At 45.0% G+C, this 17,779-nt stretch overlaps 1 protein-coding gene across 3 annotated transcripts; it reads right to left on the bottom strand.

Annotated features, from left to right (window-relative positions):
* Positions 1 to 328: 328 nt before the first annotated feature.
* LOC308565423 (membrane-spanning 4-domains subfamily A member 8-like) lies at positions 329 to 15,968 on the bottom strand. 3 transcript variants are annotated; one of them, XM_081154580.1, is made up of 8 exons: positions 15,151 to 15,968; positions 12,500 to 12,940; positions 10,820 to 11,039; positions 7,703 to 7,825; positions 5,459 to 5,518; positions 4,086 to 4,214; positions 1,413 to 1,526; positions 331 to 1,240 (listed from the first exon to the last, which is right to left on the bottom strand). In XM_081154580.1, the coding sequence occupies exons 3-8, from the start codon at positions 11,036 to 11,038 to the stop codon at positions 1,139 to 1,141; spliced, it is 747 nt and encodes a 248-aa protein (XP_081010706.1). In that variant the 5' UTR covers position 11,039; positions 12,500 to 12,940; positions 15,151 to 15,968; the 3' UTR covers positions 331 to 1,138. The 3 variants fall into 3 exon arrangements, with proteins under 3 accessions (XP_081010708.1, XP_081010706.1, XP_081010707.1); XM_081154582.1 differs by lacking the exon at positions 7,703 to 7,825 and having other exon boundaries at positions 329 to 1,240; XM_081154581.1 differs by lacking the exon at positions 15,151 to 15,968 and having other exon boundaries at positions 12,500 to 13,095.
* Positions 15,969 to 17,779: the final 1,811 nt, after the last annotated feature.

The following is a 17,779-nucleotide window of genomic DNA, read 5'->3' as shown; positions in this document are numbered from 1 at the left end:
GCAGGTACAGGAGACAGAACTCTGAACAGCAAGCCCTTGAGAGAAAATTTCTTAGGTAAAGTCAGAGCCTATAAATATTTACAAGAGTAAAATCATGTTCTTTATTTAGTAATAATAATAATAAAAAAGAACATCATTTCCAGGCTGTGCAGCAAAGGAAAATTTGATGGCACCTGGATTTTAGAGATTATTGCTATAATCTGTCAGCAGGTAACCTTTCAGGAACCGATTGGCCATCATGGATAACAATATTTAAATGAAAGTGTGCACATCTAGAAGTTATAGACATAGCCATTTTTCATTGAATGAGTCCCTACCCTTTGGTAAATGAACATATAATAGCCTCATAACTTTGGAAGATATCTTAACACAATGTTTATGTTTGTTGTTGAGTACTATTGCATGGGTGGTAAGAGTACATATTAAAAAAACACCTAATAATTTAGTGGATGACTGTCTTCATAGGTCTTCCCCATACTGTGGTTTCTTTTTGCACTAAAAGACAATAACAAAGACCCCACTCTCTCCTTTAATGCCCCAACAAATGCTGCTTTCTCCACCAGGCTTGTTCTCTGCGTTCCTCATTACTGCCAGAATAAATCGTTTCCCTCTCTGATCTCTCTCCACATGTCCCCATGTTATGCCTTCTCTCAGAGAAAACTGCCTGCATGTTGTACTACCCTGTGAGGCAGAAGTTGTTTGAAGTCAAGATCTTTGTGTGTTCACCCATGGTCACCCTCCTCCTGCCATGAATAGAGGCTTGAACACGCCAAATGCTCAGTGAATATTTATTCAGTGAGTGAATGAGCGGGAGAATGGAGCTTGGGCTGTCTAGAGATTTATTCTTCTAACTCAAAAGCTCAGAGGGGAAAGCGCATGAATTTGTGCATGTGACATCCCACAGGTGGATGCCTGAGGGAGGACCTCTTTGCTCAAATCCACTTTAAAGTCCTGGCTCCTTTTTATTAGAGGAACAGCACAATTTACCAGGCTGAAGTGAATGAAGTCCAGTGTCCCTTCAGTTGGAGACAGACATTTTCCTTAGTTTGTCAGGGAAGGAAGAAGCCGAGTTTCAGAAGCCCAGAAAGGTGAGTTCTTCTATTGGTCCTAGTGAAAGATGCTTCTAGAACCTTTGGCTTTATTGGGAGTCCTGTATCTCATTGGAATGTGGCAATGAGTTCACTGGTTCTGGATTGGCCACTGGGTTTGTCACGTAGATGTTTGGGATGACCAAGGGCCCCTGGAAAAGACAGGCCCAGGAGGTGCACTCGTGAGAACCGGGAATGCACAAAGGCCTTTAGACATTCCAGAGCTCCCCCTGCTCCTGGGCAGGAAGGGGAAGCCTGAAGACCCCTCTAGTTCCCACCCTCTTTGGGGCATCTTTCCACCCACTGAGGAGCCTCTGGACTCACATTGTTGTGTGCATAGCAGACCAGAAGGCAACCAAAGTGGGCAGCCGTGGACGAAATGCAGAACTCCAAGAGGCTAAATATCATCAGCACCGCAGAGGTAGGAATTCCAGGATTCTGGAACCAGAAGGGACAGGGAGGTCATGAGTTTGGCTTTGGGAAACTGAGGTCTGGCTCAAAGTGTGGATCTTCAATGGACTATGACTAAGACTTTGAGGAAGTCCCATAATCTTGGCTCAGTGGAGAAAATATCTCCCCAGGTTTTTGTGAGGGTCAAGTGTGTTTGTAAAATATTATTTTAACACTTACTACCTGTGTTCTCAAAGGGTAAGAATAGTCACTGTATAGGGAAACACCTTGATAACTTGTTTCAGGCACAGGGGACAAGACCTAAGGCTGGGGTCTGGGGTCAGACAGTGAAACTCTTCTGTATAAGAAGTGAATAAAAATTTGGGAGTATTGAAAAGCCACAGAGAAGAAACGGAGAAGAGAGGACTGAGCAACATGCCGGGAAGGTGGGGCCTGCAGGAAAAGGCTCCCGTGGGAAATCAAGACATTGCAAAACAGGGACGCCTAACCCCAGGGCGTCAGCAGGTAGCTCGACTGTCCCTCTGAGCCTTTAGGGAAAGCTGGCCACTGAAACCACCTTCCTGGCATGTGGCAGTGGCATTTTGTGGAGAGAAACAACTGGGGCTGTCTTTAGCTTGGGAAAAGAGTTAAAGATCCTCAAATGGAACTAATCCAGCAGGAGGAGATTTCACAGGAGCATCAGGGGGCACTAAGCCCTTCCTCTGCTCTTCTCCAAGGTGCTCAGGAGAATGGGGTCTCCCACTGTATCTGGGGAGAGAGTTTGGGCAGAATCCACTTTAATCGTAAAGGGACAAGGTATCAATGACCCTGATGACCACTCGGATTCCAATTACAGCAGAGAATAATAAGAAAGTGGAAGTGCATGGCACGTGGGAGGTACCAAACAAATGTCTGTCAATCATGATTTCAAAAACGGCGTTGGTGACAGCTAGGCGCCCAGGGAAGCCTCCCTTATGGAGAGACCCCTCCTTTCCACTGTCCTTCTCTTCCCCCTCGATTTAGCAAGCGTCTATCCAACATCCGCTTGGTAGGAAAGGCTGAGAAAGCATCCCAACAGGCACGATCTAGTGAGGGCGGCAGATACAGATGTTGATAATTGCAACTCAAATGGGATGTGGTAAGAGCTATAAAAGAGCCAAAAATAGTGCCTTGGGGCACTGAGGAGAGAGTTTCATTCTCAGTAGAAGATTCAGTGACATGGGGTGGGACAGGTCCCGGCAAAGGGACGGGCAGGATGTGTCTTCGTCAAGGAATCACGGAAGCTTTTACAAATGATGCTCGTCCTGTCAAATGTGGTTTTAACGGAGGAAGACGGAGGACTCAGCCTGAGAAACTGGGGGAATTATAAGTCCCAGCAAAGGGGACAGAGAAGGGAGCACCAGCGTGGGAGCTGGAACACCAGCTGCAGGGCCTGGAAGCCACCAGAAGTCCACCAAGGAGGAGGAATGACAGAGGGCCTTGAGCAGGGGAGGCTTTCGGACAAGTGGGGCTGAAAGTATGGTTCGAGTGGGGTCAAGAGAGATTATGGGAGGGGAGAACTGGAGGCAATGAGCAGGCAATTCTTTTAAGGACTTTTCTGCAGAGAGAGCCAGAGAAATGGGGTGGTAGCTGCAGTAACTGAGAGAAGGTTTGTTTTTGAAGATGGAAGAAACACAAGTGTGTTTAGATGCTGATGGAAAAGCTCTAGCAAAGGGGGGAAAGTGATGTGGAAGAGAGGTGGGGGCAAGGGGGGGGAGGAGCACAGGGCGTGACAACCTTGAGGGGCAGAGAGGGCAGGGCTGCTGTGCGGAGGGCGACACTGAGCTTACACGGGACTCGTCCATGACTGCACTTCCTGATCTGTACCATGTGTCCCCGAGCACTTGAGAGGTGGTGTAAATGCAGAATACACACTGGATCTTAAAGATGTGGCACCGAAAATGCAAAATGTTGAATTAACAATTTCTTACACGGACTACATATTGAAGTGACATAGTGCATCTATTGGGTTAAATAAATATATTATTAAAATTGATTTCACCTGTCACTTTTTTCAGTTTGTAATGTGGTGACTAGAAAACGTAAACTCACACAGGTGGCTTACATTAGGTTCCTATTGGATGGCCCTGGTCCATAGCAGGAGACGGCTCATTCGTTTATGCTTTTTCTATGGCTGCTTTCATACGGGGTTGAGTACTTGCTGCAGAGACCAGATGGCCTGCAAAGCCTAAAATATTCCCTCTCCCACCCTTTCTGCACATCTTGGCTGAGCCCTTGTCCACAGTAACGGGCAGGAAGGCCCATTACAAGTACAGGTTGGTGGGTACCTGTGCATTATATGGATGATTGCGTTTAAGTCTCCCAACAATGTCAAAGGTAGGCAGTGTTTTGTAAAGACAGAAACTAAGACTAAGAAAAGTAACACGGGTAGAGTAACACAGCAAAACAGCTACAGGTCAGGGACTTGAAACTCTGTTCTGACTGTGACAGCACCTCTGTTTTCTTTGGGGCTTGGTGAAGAAGCTTGGTGGTCAGGCCCTTTCCAATGATTTCCTAAACACAGCTAAGTTGGAGCCCAGAGGAGCATCGATCAAGTGTGATACTCACCACAACCAAGTAAGGATAGTATTGGTGGTAGATATATGAGGGGTTGATACACAAATCTGTGATGAAGAGCATGATTCCAACCACTGAACAGATTGCACTGCAAATATTCAAGCCCAAGCTTCCATTCAGCTGAAGAAGACACAGAGGGTCAGTGTGGGAGACGAAAACAGTTGTAGCTGAGGTGCGTAGAGATTCAACAAATGTGTTTTTTTTGGTTTGTTTTATATTGGGAAGCTCTAGTTTTTGGGCTTTTATTTACCTTACATACTTCTTGTGAAGACAGCCCATAGGATAAGAAAAATAACCTTGGAATTCTTTGTTATAGCCTTGCTAATTAAAGAAATATTTGAATATCAAAACACAATTAAAGAATTTTTTCCAGTTGTTTATAAAAATGCCTCAGCTACCTTTATAGAAAAATTTAAGGTCAACAAGTGTTTCTTAATGTGAATTGGTGGAACCCTAGTTCTGCAGCAAGTAAAGAGGTGCTCTGTGCTAAACAGGTTTGGTGGTAAGTTAAATCTGTAAACACTTGAGTTGCACAAAGTTAAACAGGTCTTTTGTACAGGACTTCTCAGAGCCTTTAACAAGGATTATGGCTCTTCCACAGAGGGGACTACTAAATAGAGATTTTCCCCCAAAGTTTACCTAACCATTTTCAGAAAGTATCTCGTGGGACAAGTATCCCCAAGAATAATTTTTGGCAAACACCTGACTCATTTATCCTACAGGAGATGGGCAGGGGACTGAGTCTGATCTCCATGGTTCCGGGGCCGAGTGCAGAAAAGCATGCCCAGGAGTGAGCCCCCTTGGAGATTTTCAGATAGATCTCAGCTGGCGCAGGACTTGGCCATCCTAAGGCTCCCTGCCCCAGATAACCTGCTGTGAAAGAAACAGGCACTTTCTGGGCCATTGGTAGAGGGACACTAAGCCTCGCGGGCCCATGTTGACTCGCAGAGCTTGGTTAGCGGGGTTCCCCGGGAAGCCGCTGCCCGAGCCCCCTGCCCCTGCAGAATGCCTGGCGCCGGCCTAGGGCCTGCTCTGCGGAGGGCAGGCCTGTGCCCCTGGCAGCTTTGTGCCCCCTCCTGTGAGATCCTCTTGGCAAAGTGATCCTCTGTCTCTCCACACCCGATGCCTCTCTGAACGCGGCTGTACTGCCCTAGCTTTCCCGAATCTTCTGCACCCTCTCCCACCGTGACTCTGGCCAGGCTCGTGGGCCGTGTGAGTGAGTGTGAGCGAGCACGCGTGTCAGCGCCCCGCGTCTGGTTACACGCAGGTGCAAGGCTGAGGAGGGGTCGTGCGGGCTGCTTCCCCCCCTTTGTGTGTCTCCCACAGGCCCGCAGCGGGGGGAGCCTGTCTCAGGTGCCACTTACCAGGCAAGAAGAATTTGGCTGCTTTTCGGATGCCACTGTGAGGGATCCTGAAATGATGAACTGGCACAGAAGAGAGAGGGGGGGATTAGAGAGAGGTCAGAGGTCAGGGCCCCACTTTCAGGCTTCTGCGATTCTGGTCACACCTGAATTCTCTCTCACTAGCTAGGTTCCTCTAATTGGAACTCCTGCTCGCCTCCGGGAAAAGAATGAATGAATATTGAATAAGCTCATGAATGCACCACTTGGCAGGGCAATGATTGGGATAATTAATATTTTAGGATCCAGCAGACCTCGTTTTAAAGCCGAGCTTGAAACTCATGTGATCTTGGGTAGGTTATGAATTTCTCTAAGTGTATATTTCCTCTTCCAAAAACTGGAAAAAGGAGGGTGGTGTCCTGAGGGCTGATGGGACCCGAGCAGCCTGGTGAATGGACATGGCCAGCAAGGCACCTGAGATGTCTTAAGAGACTCTAACGCACCATGGCAGCTCTTTTCTGCCTGTGGTGTTAGTCTTCCCCTTGCCCCAAACTCCACCGAAGGCTGTTACACAGACACAGGTGTCTGTGGTTGGCTGAGACCCAAGTCTGGGCCTGTGCAGAACTGAGAGGAGACCTCAGCCTCAGAGGGCGAGACAAATGGGATGGGAGAGAGCAGGTGCTCAGACAAAGATGCTCCCAGACGGCAAGCCCTGGCATTTCGCAGATGCCGTGTGTGAGGGTGGGGGTTAACTCTGGGCTATTTGATTTAAATCTCATGGGAGAATGTGACTTGGCTGATGTGCAGGTTACTCTGGAGTTTGGTATTTGTGAGGTCAGTTGCCTTGAGTTGCAGATGGGTGTGTGAGCCGAGACACAGGCTGTGTTACAGAGGGGAGAAAACGGATATGAGGGGTGGAGGGGAGGTGAAGGAGGGATTGCGTGTGCGTGTGTGTGTGTGTGTGTGCATGTGTGTGTATGTGGAGAAGGGAGGACACTCAGGAGGATGCAAAAGAATCATAAAGGCAATGCATTGGAGAGGAGAAAGGAACTGTGGTTCGTAACCTTGTAAGGGGTTCCAGATCACCCTGAGAATGGGATAAAAACTATGGCCTTTTCCAGAAGAAACAAAATGACAACATTGAATGTACCAAATATTTTGCCACAAGGGGGACTTGAGCCCATCTACAGACTCCAGGTGGAGTCCCCACTGCTTAAGGACTGTTCTGGGGCTGGGCAGCCACTCTTAACCACGGTGGAAAGGGTTTTCTGCTGGAGCCCTGGCTGTGGGCCTGGGGTGAACAACACCTGAGTGCTGGGCTGATGAACTAGGAAAAGGCTTCCTGACTCCCAGGGGGGCTAATTAGTAAAGGTGCCCACTCTGGGGTGATTGCGCCTTACAGGGCTGTCACTTGGTATTATGAGCTGAATTTTGACTCCTCATAATCCATCTTTTGTAGGCCTAACACCCAGGACCTCAGAATGTGTCTGTGTAGGTGTCTCCAGACTCACAATGGTTGGACTTAGGACTCTTTGACTTTACAATGGTGTGACAGCTATGTGCATTCAGTAGAACCTGCTCTTTGGATTTTGAATTTTGACTTTTTCCTGGGTGAGCGATATGCAGTAAGATACTCTGGTGATATCGGACAACAGCAGCCAGCCTCAGCTCTCCGTCAGCCAGGTGATCACGAGGGTAAACAACCCATTCTCTACAGTGTAGCATTTACTGCATTTTTTTACTTTGGATATTTTCAGTTTATGATGGGTTATTGAGCTGTAACCCTACCATAAGTTAAAGACCATCTTTATTTGAAAATAGGGCCTTTAAAGAAGTGATTAAGGTTAAATGAGGTCATATGGGTTCGCCCTAATCCAATATGACTGGTGTTGTTATAAAAGGAGATATTAGGGCACAAACACAGGCAGAGGGAAGACCATGTGAAGACACAGGGAGAAAGATGACCACCTACAAGCCAAGGAGAGAGGCCTCAGAAGAAACAACCCTGCCGACACCTTGACCTTGGATTTCAGACATCCAGAACTAGGAGATTACAAATGTCTGTTGTTTAGCCACCCAGTCTGTGGTCTTTGTTCTGGCCGCCCAAGCAGACTAATGTTCTTGGTGAATAAGGCCCGAGGTGGGTTCACAGCCCATGTGCTCTTTTGGCTGGAAAGCTTCTGCAATAAAGTACAAAACTTGACAAGGTGGGCCTGAGTGTGTTGGCACTTTCTGGAGCTCAGTTGCAGGGTGACTCACATTACTTACCAAAATGCCTCCCCAGAAGGGATAGCCTCCATAGAATGAGACAGCTGTGTAGGGAAAGAACAGGATGACCCCCAAGACACTGCTGAGGCCGATGTGTATGAGGCCAATCAGGATCTGGATGGCCTGTCAGGGGAGACACAGGCTGAGACCTTTGTTTTTGAGGCTAGATCTTGACCCCTGTTCCCTTGTGTCTCTTTTTTATTTTATTAAACATTTTGGTTTTTTGGTCAATAAAGTCATATTTAAAATATAAAAATGAAAAACACTTCCCATAATTTCCTCCCACTCAAAGAAAACAACCACTTAAATTTTGGTGTATAAAACCTTCCGTTATTTTTTCAAATATATACACTAATAATTCAAAATGGCTCTACATATTTAACTTAATATTTCATCACAAACACTCTCCATGGTATTAAGTATTCTTTAAACATATGCTTTTTAAGGATTGCCCAGATTCCATTGTGCTGATGATGTTCTGTGGATTACTTGGAACAGTGATACTGGGCAGGTATAATATGTCTCCATATTATAAACAACACTGCAATGAACATCTTTCTAGATAAGTCTTTGTGCTCATCTTTTATTTCTTTGGGATACTGTTATGGATTTAATTGTTTCTGACTCTCACTCATCAAATTTATATATATATTTGTTAATCCTCACGCCAGGATATATTTTCCATTGATTTATAGAGGGAATGGACTGGAGGGGGGTTGTGGGCAGAGAGAGAGGGAGAGAGAGAGAGAAACATCGATGTGAGAGAGACCCATCAATTGGCTGCCTCCCACATGAGCCATAATCAGAGCTGGATATTACATCTGCAACCCAGGTATGTGGACTTGACCAGGAATCAAACCCACAACCCTTCATTGCATGGGCCCACATTCTAACCACTGAGAAACACCAGCCAAGGCTCAAATTTACATTTTGAAGTTCAAGTCCCCAGTGCCTCAGAATGGGATCTCATTTGGAAATAAGTTTGCTGCAGATGTAATTAGGTAATATGAAGTATACTGGAATAGGGTGGTTCCTATCTGACAGCTATCATTTTAAAGGAATGCCATGAGAAGAGACACATGTGCACCCAAGAGAATGACAAGATGGGAGTCAAGCTGCCATAAGCCAAGGACCTACCAGAAGCTAGGAGACTGGCCTGGAACAGATCCTCCCCTAGAGCCTTTGGAGGGAGCATGGTCCCTTGGATAACTTGGTTACAAACTTCTGGCCTCCAGAACTGTGAGACAGTAAATTTCTGCTGTTCTAAGCCACTCCATTGGAAGTACTTTGTTATGGCAGCTCTAGGAAACTAATATATATTCTTGTCCAAATGGTATATATACATCCATATATATATATATATATGTGTGTGTGTGTGTGTGTGTACTACAAAAATGGCCCCAAATACAAGTATATTATTTCCTTAAATTTGCACAAATGGTATCAAATTGTACAAAATGTCTGCCCCAAATCTTTCTCATTAATTATATAGCTAGGGATATATCCATATCATTAACAAGGAGTTAAGGAGCTTTATTATTATTTCCTAAAGAAGACATTTTGTATTTTTGTTTTGTTAATTCTCACCTGAGGATATTTTTTTATGCTTTTCAGAGAGAGTGAGAGGGAGGGAGTGTGTGAGAGAGACAGAGAGAGGGAGAGAGAAACATGGATGAGAGAGAGACATTGACTGGTTGCTTTCCCTTCCCACCCCAGCCAGGAGTGGGGAGCAAACCCGCAACCCAGGTACATGCCCTTCAGCAGGAATTGTACTCATGACACTTTGGTAAATGGCCCAATGCTCTAACCACTGAGGCACACCAGCCAGGGCTATTTTGTATTTTTTTTAAAAATATGCTTTCATTGACTTTAGAAAGAGTGGAAGGTAGAAGGAAAGAAATATCAATGAGAAAGATCAATTGGCTGCCTCATTCATGCCCCCTAACTGGGAATCGAGCCTGCAGCCTCTCAGTGCATAGGACACTAAACAACTGAGCCCCACCAACCAGGGCAAGGAGCTTTGTTTTTACAGCTCCACAACATTTCACTCTTTAGATATATAATACATGGATTTAACCAGTATTGTACTGATGAATGTTTTGGTTGTTTCCATTCTTTTCTTATTGTAGGAAAAGGGTATAGGGTATAAAAAACTTCACATCTAATTAACTAACTAATTAGGAATAAAATTAAGAATATACTAATAAACCTTATAGTCTAAAATATTAATAGTTTCATATTTAAGCATGTTACAGTTTCAGTTATAGGCAGCAGCAGTTCCAGTTTCCCTTTTCACTGGCTCTAACACAGGACTGTAGTAGATGCTGATGGCTGGCTAGGTCTACAACATCTTGCCCCAGAAATAAAACCCACAGAAAGAGAAAACAATGCTAGACGCTGACAGACACAAAACAGAGCATTGAAACTACTTGATAGCTGGAATGTGAACCTGGCACATTGCCAGAATTAGTAAGTCCCCTCTTTCCACAATCCCCTATAAAAGGCTTTTGCCTACCCTGAGGTGTTAAGATGGTTGTTAAGGCATGTGCCTGCCATCTTGTCTGGCAGTCAACACCTGAATAAATCATTTTCCTTCCATCGGCAACTGTGTCCTGTGTTTGGCTTTGTGTAGGCAGGCAAAAGAACCTGAGGGTCATTTGGACTGGTTTCACTATCACAAACCATGCTGCAATAAATAACCTTATAGATGTTGTATTTCTCATGTACACAGGTATATCTACAGGACAAAGTCTCAGAAATTGAATTATTGGGTGTTTTCAAATTTGGCAGATGTGTATAGTCCTCCATACAGATTATATCGATTGGCCATACTCTGAGCAGTATAGGTGGGTACATGGATTCTGGCAACAGGACCAACATTCCAATTTACTTCTTTGTTGCTTTTCTTTCTCTTTCCTAAAATGCCTAAGATAGAAAATACAAAGTCCCACATGGAGGCCCTGATACTGCTGCACAGTTGAGCTTCTTAATAGACCTGAGTTTGGCAAGGCTGGGTCAGCTCCAGCCCCACTTGCTGGATTTGGAGTTTCTGTATTTCCAAACCTTCTTCCTGATTCCAGCCATGTGGCCCCATGCATACAGTGAAATCTCACTTACCCCTAAAACTCTGCCCTCTTTCAAGGATCTCTGGGCAGGTTGTGTAGAAATAGGCGACTTCAAACCAGGTAGATTCCCAGGCATTAGGTAGACTTGGGGCTGGTTGAGTAGATATGGGGGCACTTGAGACATGCTCCCAGGGATCACAGGATATTCCCCGTGGGGTACAGCCACAAACACAGAATTGGCCACGGGGCTTGTTGAAGTCATCGAGTTCATGCTGTTAAAATACAAATGCAATAGAGTTGTCCCTCACCTGTGCACTAACGTTTACATTCCTCTGCACATAGAGGTACTTCAGCATTGCAGAGATGGAGCGTCTCCTGGAGAGCAGCGAGTCCATTCTCTCAATTGCAAGAAAGGAAACAGAGGCTGGGAGCATGGACATGAATTCCCCTGGGTCCCAGTCATATAAATATTTGCTAAATGGAGACCCTTATCTCCAAGGAAGCCCATTATCAGGGCAGAGTATATTCACTAGGGGTCTCATGCTGCTCAATTTCTAGGTCACTTGTGAATTCTGGTCTGGTTTTAGAATTACTTATATATATATTTTTTAGATACACAAAGTAAGTTAAATTTACTTTGCTTATTCCACTGTATATTTTCATTTGGATTCGGAACTCTTAAATTTCATTCAGGAAATTTAGAGAAAAATTTAAACTGAATTGTAGTAACAGACCTGGAAGCAACTTTTAAATAAACCTTAGGTAAAGGCAATGACTCACAGATCCCATATAGGGAGCACAACAGAAATAGATTTGAAGACAGGATGGGACAGCACATCCTCAGGAACACTCAAGAAGCGGGCCCCTCTGGTGAAAGGGCCCATGGGCAGGGCTCTCAGCTGAGGAACATTCTCAAGTGCCTTCCCACGCACACTTGAGTTCCACCCGAGACAGTGCGTTCTTCGAGGCGTTTCATCAGGTGGGATTTATAATCTATTTTCCTGTTCTTCAGACACCACTTGCACTCTCCTGAGCACCATGAACCCACATACGTGTATTTACTGAAACACTCTATCCCCATGGTTGTCTCCTCTGTAAGGTTCTAAGGTCCTAAGCAACAGGGACAATATTTATTAGTTATAATTATAAGAGCTACCCCTGAGTATCTGGTAAGTAACTTGGTATCATGTCACTTTAACTAGTTTGTTTATAAGCTGCTCTCACAGATCTGCATACACATAGTCTCTAATTTTTATAATAACCCTGTGGGGGAGATAACATACTACTGTTCTTGTTTTATAGAGAAGGTAACTAAAGATAAAGAAGTTTCATTATTTCCAATTTAGGGTCCTATGAAGTAGAGATAATGAAGAATCTCTCTGGCTGCAAAGTAGTCATGATTTTTCTTAAAGGACAGCCCTTTGTGTCGCAAACGATAAATTCAGCGCTTCAAACAGAATTCCTTGATTGGCTCATGTCTGTGTAGGTCCGAAGCCTGGCGTGGCAGGGCTGGGGCCCTGATCAGGGCACGACAGGGCCGAAAGCAAAGTGTTAACCAGACTGAATTCTTTTTCTTTCTCTCTTTTTGGAGCAGACCCCCGAAAGCTGGTACAGTAAACCCTGCCATGGGCTCTCCCCCACCCCCAGCGTTACCATGAGTCTCATGTGGCAGACAAGCCTTCTCGGCCTCCCCGGGGGTGCCCCCGGAAACCATCAGATTAAATGTACTCACTCTGCTCTGCCGCAGGCTGACTCTGCCTCTTCTTCCCCAGGGCTTGCTTTTCCCGAAAGATCGAGCACACTGGTTTCTGTTGGTTTATAGGTTTGAAAGATCCAAAGTGCTTCTTGGTAAAATGGTGTAGGGCTCAGCTTCCCCACCTATATTACTCCCTGTAGTCACCACTGTAATCACCCCGGGCATCAACCAATTCAGTGGTGTCTGGAGAAGACAGGGCTGTGCTCGGTGGGCAGCGGACGCAGGAGGAGCTGGGCGTCAGGGGTAGTGTGCACAGCGGCGTGCAAGCCGGGCCGCCCAGCCTCCCGGGGGAGAAACAGGAACCCTTGCTCACGCGGCTTCATTGCTCCATCGGCAGCTTTACTGCTCCTGTCATTCAGCAACCATTCCCGTTAGTCGCTTGCCCAAATTCTTGTGTCAGGCAGGAACTAGCTGCAACTGCAACATGCATACAAGGAAACTGTCAGGATGTGAGTTCCTTTACCAGCTCGTTAGTACATTTTCTTCTATTTCTGTTTCATGATTAGCCAGTGCAGCGTAAAGTTTTTATTTCCTGTTACCATATTGGGATTTCTCTACACCCTGCTCACATTTTGGAGGAACATCCTGTATTAAATGTCCCTGGAACTATCCCATTTGAATGTTCCATCAGTCTTACTGATACCGTTGTAATTAATTAACCCAGTTATTAAGTAACAGGAAAGGAGCAAAGGGAAAGCCAGATAACACAGGCATGCCACTTGTACAGCTTTCCCATGAAGCTGCCGTTTAGGACTCTCCAGGTCTGTTCCCCACAAGTCGCTGGGAAGAGACGCAGGCCCGGTAAGGTCTGAATGCCACAGGCAAGGTAGCACCTGGCAGTCACACCGGGGAGCAGGGCATCGGCCAGGGTAGATGCGGCCACTGCGAGGACGTGAGTCTGAGACGCATAAGCTTCTCAACAATAGCACTTCTCCCTCTTGAGTTCCTGGCTCTCCTGTTACAGGGGTTGAGCTCCATCGCATTCACCCATGTTTCACGGCCCTGTGGACCCCACACAGTGGAGTGATGGACTGTGACTAGCCCCGTGCTATGCCAGACTCAACTCCACCATGGAACAGAAACTTTGGACACTGGCTTTGCTTCTAGCTCTGCTGAAGCCCCAGCTGCACATTTTCCAGGACTGGTTTAAGGGAAATCGGACCTTGCAACCTGAGGGAAATAATTTCATGTGAATAAACCTTCTTACCACATCTCATTCTCCTGTGCAAGTCTTACAAAATTCTTTTTCTCAAGATATGGCAAGAACCCCACTCCCACTAGAAATGGAAAAATTCCTGTGCAATACCCGTGCAATTCTCAGAAAACATTACCAGTTACCTGACTGCTCTAAAAGCAGAAAATGTATCTGGATGGACAAGTGGGGACTTGTTTCCTTCCTTGGTATCCCCACCTGCCCCAAATAGAGCATGACATGACATCTATGGCTCTTTTTTATCTAAAGGGAGAACTTGGAGTCCTACTCATGCAAATTAGCACAGGGCGCCCAATAAACACGATGACTTGTCCTCTCCTGGAGAAGGCCTGGCTCATAGAAAGCTTAGGGCAATGGTGTGCATATAATTTTTTCCATTGAATGGGTACATTTTTCTACATTCTCTGTGGATAAAAAGCAGTGCATATAATCTTCAACTTGCCTTGTTATTTAAAAAATTTTATTATTAGAATTAGTTCTTTCCCCTCTTGTGAAAGTCCTTGTGAATTGAGAGCTGGGCCTAGGGAATCCATGAACATGCTAGGATGTCAGTAGGAATTGTGATCTTTTAAAAAAAAATAATAAATATCTTTACTGATTTCAAAGAGAGGAAAGGAGAGGGAGAGAGGGAGATAGAAACATCAAAGATGAGAGAGTCATTGATCAGCTGCCCCCTGCACGCCCCCGACTGGGGATTGAGCCCTCAACCCGGGCATGTGCCCTAACTGGGAATCAAACCCTGATCGCCTGGATCCTAGGCCGATGCTCAACCACTGAGCCACGCCCGGCCGGGTTGTGGTCTTTTTTATTTGAAGCATTACATCTTCTGGACCTGCATACTTTCCAAGAAAAAAACATTAAAGGGAACCAAGGTATACAGAGGTAAATCTGTTGAAGTTCTAGAATTCTCAAATTTGAATGCCTAGTTTCTTCCGGCCCCCAAATAAATGCAAACGTTTCTAAATCTAACTTGTATTTCTAAGATGGACTTATGAAGGATGGAGAAGGAAACAGTTTCTTCCGAAGGTTTCCTTTGAATTGGATATTTAGAAATTGGATTGATAGTCCGTCCTTGGAGGGTATAAAAGAATAAAGCCTATAAAGTCTCCCAGAGCCATGCAGCTCCATTTCGATGGGTTTCAAGAAACTATTTGGTGCTCCTATGCAAATATAAGGTCAAGACTTTCAAAAAGTCCGACAAAGAAAAATAATAAAAAATTATATAAGAAAATGCCTTCATGCTGGGACAAAATGAAAATATAGGCTCTGTAGTCACTGTTTACAAAGACAGCCAAATAGTAAATTACACTCTGTAATTTGTACAAAGATTGAAAATAGGTTAAAATATTGGTCGTCAGAATCTTGTAATGATTTGATACTTGGGAAAGACAGGTCCTGGACTTGCATGTCTTACCTCGGTCTCAAAGGCTTTCGATGGGGAATGGATGGGGTTCTTCCTGTAGACACTCACAGGCTTGACATCTGGTTGTCCTCTTGCTCAGCCTCAGAGCAGCACCATCCAAATGCCACCCTCCTATTGCAGGACGCTGACCTGAGGGGAATCTCCCTTCATAATCCCAACATCCTCCAGGGAGTGGGGAGGAATATCGTGTCATTATAGTGAAAAGTCACCCGTATCAGTTTGCTAGAGCTGCTATAACAAAGTACCACAAAGTGGGTGGGTTAGAACAACCAGAATTTTTTTTGGCGCACTGCTCTAGCGTCTGGAAGTCCTAATTGATGGTGTCGGCGGGGTCCTGCTCCCTCCGAAACCTGTAGGAGAAGGGGCCTTCCTTTTGTCTTCCTAGCTTCTGGTGAGTTGCCGGCAATCTTTGGCATTTCTTAGCTTGTAGTTGTATCACTCCAGTCCTTTGTCGTCCCAGGATGTTTTTCTTACATGTCTTTACTCTGTCCCACCATACATGTCCCTCTCTGTGTCTGAATTTCCCCTTTTATTAGGATGCCAATCACATTAGAATAGGGCCCACTCTGTTGACCTAATTTTACCTCTATAGAGACCCCATGTCCAAATAAGGTCACATTCTGAGGTATGGGGGATAAGGGCCCTAATATACCTTTTGGTGGGGAGGGGGGCCAGTCCTACCCATAACAGCACCTCTCAGCAAGCTAAGTGGTTTTTTGTGGGACTTAGAATGTTGAGCACATCTTCTGCTTTCAAAGGTGGACTCTGGTCACCAGTGCTTGGAAAATATGAAACAGTCCATCTAGCGTCCTATGGCATTATGCTACAGGCATAATGATAGGAGTTAATAAGAGATGATAATAATAATTCATTGAGGGATTACCATAAACTAGATGCTGTTCTAAGTCCTTTTAATGGTGTATTGTCATTTAATCCTTGCATCTATCTGTGGGCTAAGGACTATCATTTCTGTTTTATAGGTGAGGAAATAAAAGCACAGAAAGATCAGTAGTCTTGCTATTGCTATTTGGCATTATGCCTGCTTCTGAAATCAGAGTATTTCCTCCTTCCAGACGGAGTCCCTTCACTCAGGCCAGTCTCCTCCGACGTGAGATAAACCGGGCATTCAACTTCACTTTCCTGCAGTCCTCCAGTTCTCCAGTCCTCTGTATTTATCCACGTCAACCCCAAATGGCTTTTAAATAAAAGAGTCAACTTGTGGTCAAATTGAATCATTTATTGAAGAAGTAGGAAAAAGGAGTACCGGAAAGGACTTCATTAGAATGCATTTCCCATGAGGTTTCTTAAAAGAAATTACAGAGTTCTTCACTAATTCACAATTAATCTTTCTTTCTTGATTGGAGTCATGCTGGTTCTTTGAAAATGATGAATTTCTGGAGGAGTATCCTGGCAGTGAGAAATCTGCGGTGAGCTGAGTTATAGAAAATTGATCAGTTATACTCTAAAATAAGAGCCTGTCCTGAGCCATTGAGTCAAAACAAGGTAAAGTAACAGCAACAAACCAGCAAATAAACATGTGAGCTTAGAATGTGACCAGTTGAAACCATACTGAGAAGAGGGCACCTCCTCTGTCCTTGAGGCGAGTCAAAGGCCTATCAGATCTACAGCCCATCAGAAATCAGAGGTTTCAATGACTTACAACAACCATATTAAACTAAAATATTACTTTTCACAAGATGACTTTACCTTCAGCTGGACACTGGTGGGTCCTAAGACCTTTTGTGGGCCCCATGTGTCCTCCTGGGTCCAAGTTCTAGCACAGGAGAATTATCTAAACCACCAATGGAGTGGAGAGCTACCTGGCTCACAGGTAAGATTTGGGGGAGTCATTGCAGAAGGCATTCTAACGGGACGTGTCATTTTCTTTTCCTAAGTAAAACTCTTGTGTTTTTTCTTTTTGTGTTTTGTTTTTAAGTTCATAGCCAAGTATTATGTTGTATTAGCACAGACACACACAAAAAAACTGAATGTACATGGACATTTTGAAGAATTTTACAATCAAGTGAAATACAGATCAGCATTTAAACCTAAGTTCAATAGTTGCTGAGCAGTATAGGGACTAGAAATAAAGAATAAGCAGTTTATGACACTAATTTTAATTAAACTAAGACCTTAATTATCTAGCAACACTGAGTGTGAAACTGATATATAAAACGTCAATAAACTTCCTAAATCTCTTTCAAACTTATTCTCTTCTCTCCGCTCTCTGCTGTTCAAGTTTAGGAGCTCATCTCTTGGCTGTAATGGGGCCTGTTGGCGCAACCACCTAATTACCCGGGTCTCTGGCCTTGTTTTCCCCCGATTATCTCTCTATTATTCTGCTGATTAACTGGGGGCGCAGGGACTGACTCTCTCAAAACTACTCTGCTACACGTTTATCTAAGTCCTCATGGCAACCTCACCCCGTTTGCCACTTTTCAGCTCAGAGCTGGGCTAGTGTAGGGCAGCCGGCCCAATGGGAGGTAAAGAGAGGCCTCCTTCTGGCGCCCGAGAAAGAGAAGCCAGGTTCTCCCGCCGCATGTGAGCCAGGACTTATGCTGTCCCAGCCACCTCATGATCACAGGCTTGCGATGAAGCTGAAGAGAGCAGAGGGAGGCAG

The sequence above is a fragment of the Miniopterus schreibersii genome (assembly GCF_964146895.1).
Source record: "Miniopterus schreibersii genome assembly, chromosome: 12".
Taxonomy (NCBI): domain Eukaryota; kingdom Metazoa; phylum Chordata; class Mammalia; order Chiroptera; family Miniopteridae; genus Miniopterus; species Miniopterus schreibersii.
The sequence above is the reverse complement of the archived record's forward strand: the minus strand, read 5'-3'. Positions and strand labels throughout refer to the sequence as shown.